Raw genomic sequence first — 5,884 nt, 5'->3', positions numbered from 1 at the left:
ATGTTAGGGAGAAAACCTAGTTAGTTCTTGATTTGCCAAACTCCGCTATCAAAAGGCTGGATCTCCTAGAGAGGGCATATTTTTCTTCCTTGCAGAAAAATGCCATATGATCTAGCTGGGCCTGGGGATTATGCCTGGTAGTCTGAAATCTCTATAGATCTTAACACAAGAATTTTAAATGACTTCTGACATGCTTCCTAGTATACAGGCACTGGGAACTTATAGAAACCACCCAGCTTGAGTTACTAAAGAGAAATGTAACCTACTAGCCACATTCCCCCTTGAAGTATCCATTTTGGTTTAGATATGGTGATTGTGAGTAGGGAACAAATAAAGGACATTCAAAGAAGGCCCTGTTGGAGACTGGGAAGAACTGAATCGATCCCTTATACTGCTCAGTAGCAACAGTAGCCGTTTATTGGGTTGTCAGGAAAGTCATGATGCATTTTTGCATAGAAAAATATGTCATGACTTTCCTGATGACTCAATAATTGTACCAGGAAGAAAAAAAACATCCAAGAGACAGGTTTAAAGCCCATTTCAGACTTTTCTGGGAAAAAGTTAAGGGATAAGTTAATGGGAAGCTGCCTAAACCCTGGATCTATCCACCAGAGCATGCACACCCTCCTTCCTCCCTGCTCTACCTGTTCCTGGCATCTAGGTAGTGCCATCATCTAACCAGATACATATAAAAAACAGACTCAGGTACCAACCAAACATGTCCCAGATTGTCTTCTCTGCCCCCAAACCTGCCTAGCTCACAGGGTCTGTGAGGAAATATCATCACTACCCATCCAGGTAAGAAACCTGCAAACCACCAAATCCTGTTCATCACCACCTGAACATCTCCCCATTCCATCTCTCTCCTAATAACCCCCTTTCCACTCTCCAACCTCCCTACTAACTCTGATTACCACTTGTCCCAGAGGAAAATTCTGGGTCAGTTCTGCAGTCTGCCTTAGGGGTCTTCCTACTTCACTCCTTCCCTGTCTCACTCCCAGGCCTCTCTCCTCTTGTCCTTAGCTGTAGTCAACTGCAGCTTCTTCCAGCTTTCAAAACCTCTGGTCCAGGTACTTTGGGCTTTCCTGCCTGCCCACCATCCTCCATGTGGCAAGCTGGGTGAGGGGCCCCCAGGCCCTCCCATGCTGGCTTGGCTGCATGTTCACGAGCTTCCAGCTCAGAAAGGAGGTTCACACAACCTTCTGTGAGGCAGGTGCATCCTGCTGCCTGGGAGCCAACTGCTCTGGGGTGTAATCACTGCATAATCCATGCATGACCTGGGGCAAGCGTAACAGCACTTTATTGAATATGCTCAGGAGAGAGGTGGGAAGTGGGCGTAGCAAGCCAATAGTGTAGGGCAAAGCCTGGCCTGATGGGCTCAGTCTTCTTGGTGTCTGCCCATCATGGCTCCCGCTCCCTAGGGAGTCTGGGCCCAGACAGGGGGCAGAATGAGGGTGGGCAGAGGAGGGCCCTGGCTGGAACTTGGCAGCTGAGGTAGCTGGAGACGCGGGTGGCAGCCTGGCCCCACGCCCAGGCCCTTCCCTCTGGCAGCCAGGCCGCGTGCTCAGTGCCTGGGCACAGGGACCCCAGACCTAGGCGGTATCTGAACCACACTCTCAGGTGTAGCCTCTGGCGTCAGTCTCTGAACTCAGGCTGCAGAGGATGCTGAGTGGCCGTTGTCACCAAGCCAGAGGTGAAATCATCCCAGAGCTTCGTGAGCCCTCCCCAGCCTGCAGGTCGCTGAGCGCTCGCTGGGGAAGGAAGCACAAATGTGGGGAGGGAGTGGTCAGTGCCGCCAGGAGGCACTTTGTGTTCCTGCCTTGTCTTCCCACCCCAGATAGTCAGCGCTGAGGTTGTGTGCCTCCCAACCCATGGGGCATAGAGGGACATGTCACTCACTGGGGACGCTCTCTTGGCCCAGACTGCACAAGGGCCCCATCATTTGACCTTTGGTCCCAGCCTCTCCTAAGGGACCTCTTAGGCCTCCTCCATGGCTCACCTCGAACTTGCTCATGAACTCTGCGAAGATGCCGAAGAAGGCTTCAGAGGTGGTGGCTTTAGAATCTTCTCCAAAGAAAGCCAGCGCCTTGCTCAGTTCCTCCATGGCCTCCCGCTGCAGTGCATCCAGCGCTCGCAGCACTGGCTGGGCTGTCTCCAGGAAAGACTGATGAGTCTCCGTTAAGGAAGAAGTCAGTCTCCTGGGTGCCCCTGGTTTCCTGGCTGATGACCCCAGATAGCGCCCTAGCTGCCCACACTCACTCTGAGTTCTGCGTCAGCAGGGACGGTGCCCTGTCCAGGAGCTCCAGTCCCAAAGCACAGGAAGTTTATCATGGATCTTGCCATCCATGGCAGCCTTGGGCCTTTCAGTGCTGCTCTTTTCCCTGGGGCTTTGCTCAGAGACTACCGCCTCCTTCCTCCCAGCCACCTAAACAGAAGCTCCTCTGCCACTAAGACTTACTCTTTCTTTTCTCTATAGCACTGGTCACTATCTCAAACTGTTCACAAGATCATTTTCTGTGCCCCCAGTACAAACTTGTTTTTGTTTGGAATAGTATCTAGCACATAGTAAGTGCTCAAAAAAATCCAGCTGAATCACTACCATGGTTTTTAAGCACTTAAGCTGTGCCAAGCTTTGTTCTAAGCTTTTGCACATTCTTACTTCATCATAACATCTCTGTGCAGCAGATCATCCCCATTGCATGTGAAGGAATGGCAGCACAGGGTTTAGAAACTAGACCATGATCACACAGTGAACAATGTCAGAACCAAGGTTGAACCCAGTTGTGTTGTAACCAGTTAATGACCACAACAGTCCCCTGTCATGAGAATTCTCATGACCTCTTTTATTTGGGGGGGGGAGAGGTTTTTTGTTTGTTTGTTTGTTTTTTGTTTGTTTGTTTTGCTATAGGGCACTTGCGCTAGCCAGAAGGACAGAGAGATAGAAAGCGAGAAATCACCCCCCAGGGCGGATGGCCACACTGCAATCCCTTCTCCTCCATTCTCTTTTCAGGATCTTGGGCATGCACACACATGCGCCTGGCGTGAGTTTAAGCCACTGGGTCCGGGACTCGAACCGTGGTCGGCTACATGGGAGTTCAGCAACATAGCCATTACGCTAACTGCTGGTCCTCTCATGACCTCTTTTTGCTGAAGAGAAACTGGGCTCAAAGAGGGCAAGCAGTTTGTTTTTTGTTTGTTTGTTTTGCTATAGGGCACTTGCGCTAGCCAGAAGGACAGAGAGATAGAAAGCGAGAAATCACCCCCCAGGGCGGATGGCCACACTGCAATCCCTTCTCCTCCATTCTCTTTTCAGGATCTTGGGCATGCACACACATGCGCCTGGCGTGAGTTTAAGCCACTGGGTCCGGGACTCGAACCGTGGTCGGCTACATGGGAGTTCAGCAACATAGCCATTACGCTAACTGCTGGTCCTCTCATGACCTCTTTTTGCTGAAGAGAAACTGGGCTCAAAGAGGGCAAGCAACTTGACCAAAGTCATACAGCCAGTAAACAACCGAGTCAGAATTTGGGCCTATTCAAGTCTCTCTGCAGAGACTGCTCTTCAATGAACATTCGACCTCTCTCTGGGGACAGCTAAGCTGAAGAAGCAGGTAGGCACCCCTAGATTAACTCTCACCTGAACAACCTTGGTTTCCATATCTGCAAAACATCTGGATGGTATATAGGCTAAAGGGAATGGGTGTGAGAAGCACCTTTCACAAGCAGCAGTTAGTGCGAGGTCTCCTGCCTGAGAGGAAGGGTAGGACTTGATGCCACATTCCTACCTGGACACTCAACCCCAGCAGGCATCATCATCTGGGGGCAGGGATACCTGCCAGGGGCTTTCTAGGGGGAGCGCCCATGCCTGGGACATAGGCAGTCCCCAGAGCCCTCCCCTTTACCCAGCTTTAGCCTCAGCAGGCAAAGCACTGTCTTCTTCTTTGAGGAGTGTAGGGCTAGAGAAGGGGAGCAGGAGGAGGTGCCCATGCCCTTCTCTCCTATCCACCCTGACTCCAACTTGCCGGCTCCGCTAGCCAGGCCCTGCTGGGGGTTCCTGACTGCCTTTAGCTCGTAGGGCCTGAAAGACCTCTCCTTCTATCTGGTGGCTTAAGTCTGGGTTCCACTGCCCATGAGGGCACACAGAGCTGGGCAGTGGCTTTGGGACACTCAAAAGAGCTCCAGCCTCAGTCACACACAGACTTGGCATAAGCACTTAGATTCTAAATGGCCCAGGATGGAACCTCTCCCAGGAGCCCTAGCACACAGCAACCTGTGCCCAGAATCTCTACTGGGAGATGAGGTCTGCAATGGCCACTGAAGACATAGCCAGCTCTACCCAGCCACCCCAGGATCCAGCTTGATGCTGGGACAGTTGCTCAGAGGATACCGCCATGACCACAGAAAACTTGTCCTCACTGGAGGGGGACATGCTCTGGCAGGCAGCCTGTATCTCACTGATGGTGCCATGGAGGTCAGCTAGGTCGCTGGTCAGGGCCCGCTGGTTCACTGTAGGAAAAAAGACCAGAGCTTCATGGGGCCATCCTCCCAGCCCAGGCCAGCATCCCTCCGCCTCCCCACCCATTCATCCAGCCTACCTTTGGCTGCCAGGGGCACTGTGGGCAGATCCTGAGCAAAGCCCAGGAGTTCAGGGAAGTGCTGGCTCAGTGATTTGGCAAGAATGTGCAGGAAGGTGGACTTCCCATCCACTGTCTTGGTGGAATTCAGCTGCAAGTGACCCCCAACATACATCCTGAAGGACCCTATCAGATTACTGGTCACGTGGGCCCCGCTTCTGGACTGTGGCATCAACTCCTGGTCTTTGACATTCTCTGACTCCCCTCCCCAACTCCATTTTGTCAGATTCTGAGGCATAGTTTGAAGAAGTCACCTTTTCCCATCCCCATCCTCATATCCAGGGGTAGGGCCCTCCTTGGTCAAAATGTCCTCTCTTCCCCTCTGCCACAACATTTAGACTTGTCCTTTGCACCTGGCTGTCAGAGTAAGCTAATCATTTACTGCTGACTGGTCCCCTCACCTCTGTCAGAAAGTTGATCTTGAAGCCTGTAGTCTTGTTGGTTTTGGGTTGTCCATCATTGAGATAGTTGCCCATGGCCAACACGAACTGTGGAGAGGAAGGTGGGCCGGTTCTGTCCCAACAGCCACCCTCCCCCTGGCCCAGCTATCTGGAATGGACCTCTAGGCTGGAAACTCCAGGAGGCATAAGTAGGGAGGGGATGCCCCCTGACCTCCAGGATCTTGGCTAGCTTCCGGCTGTTCTTGAGCTCTAGCGAGGCCTGGCGCAAGCACTCAAGGCTGGCCCGGATTTCTTCCGTCTTCTCCTGTAGGGTGGCCTGGAAGTGGAGGCTGCGCAGGCGGGTCTTGTATTCGGGAACCGACAGCATCTGTAGCAAAGGTAGGACCAGGACTCACTCCTCCCTCGCTAGGAGACCCACTGCCCCATCGCAGTCTGGAGTGAAGTTCAGCTGCCTGACTGGGCCTGGTGTGCTCTTAGGAAAAAATAAGCACGAGCCCTAGGGGGCGCCCTCATTCCACCCTCCCTAGACACCGAGTGAGAACTAGTCATTAGGCCTAGTGTTAAATCGGGACTCAGAGGCGTGAGTGCGTGGCGGTACCAAAGGGGTGTGAGACAGAAGCAGCCCTCAACCATAGCGAGAGCCCCGACTTGACGGCCGAGGCTGAAGCCGGGGTCGCGCGGCTGCTGCACCTGCAGGACGAACTGGTCCGGCTCGCTGAGGCGGCCGGGCGTCTCGCGGAAGGCCTGATAGCGCTGCTCCTCGTCGGCGTCGGGGGCAAAGAGCAGCAGCTGCGCCAGGTGCGCGGGCTCCAGTCGCCGGGGCTCCATGCTCATGAGCACCCGCCGCAG

At 53.4% G+C, this 5,884-nt stretch overlaps 1 protein-coding gene across 1 annotated transcript in view; it reads right to left on the bottom strand.

The window, feature by feature from the left end:
- Window positions 1-832: 832 nt before the first annotated feature.
- GRID2IP (Grid2 interacting protein) overlaps window positions 833-5,884 on the bottom strand; it is a 59,771-nt gene continuing 54,719 nt past the window's right edge. The window contains 7 exon segments of the mRNA XM_006143671.2: window positions 833-1,751; window positions 2,000-2,164; window positions 4,388-4,506; window positions 4,596-4,725; window positions 5,036-5,122; window positions 5,247-5,402; window positions 5,726-5,884. Of these exon segments, the coding sequence (XP_006143733.2) occupies window positions 1,680-1,751; window positions 2,000-2,164; window positions 4,388-4,506; window positions 4,596-4,725; window positions 5,036-5,122; window positions 5,247-5,402; window positions 5,726-5,884 (888 nt within the window). The 3' untranslated portion in view covers window positions 833-1,679.

Source organism: Tupaia chinensis, unplaced genomic scaffold (assembly GCF_000334495.1).
Source record: "Tupaia chinensis unplaced genomic scaffold, TupChi_1.0 Scaffold000101_1, whole genome shotgun sequence".
In the NCBI taxonomy this organism is placed as follows: domain Eukaryota; kingdom Metazoa; phylum Chordata; class Mammalia; order Scandentia; family Tupaiidae; genus Tupaia; species Tupaia belangeri.
The sequence above is the reverse complement of the archived record's forward strand: the minus strand, read 5'-3'. Positions and strand labels throughout refer to the sequence as shown.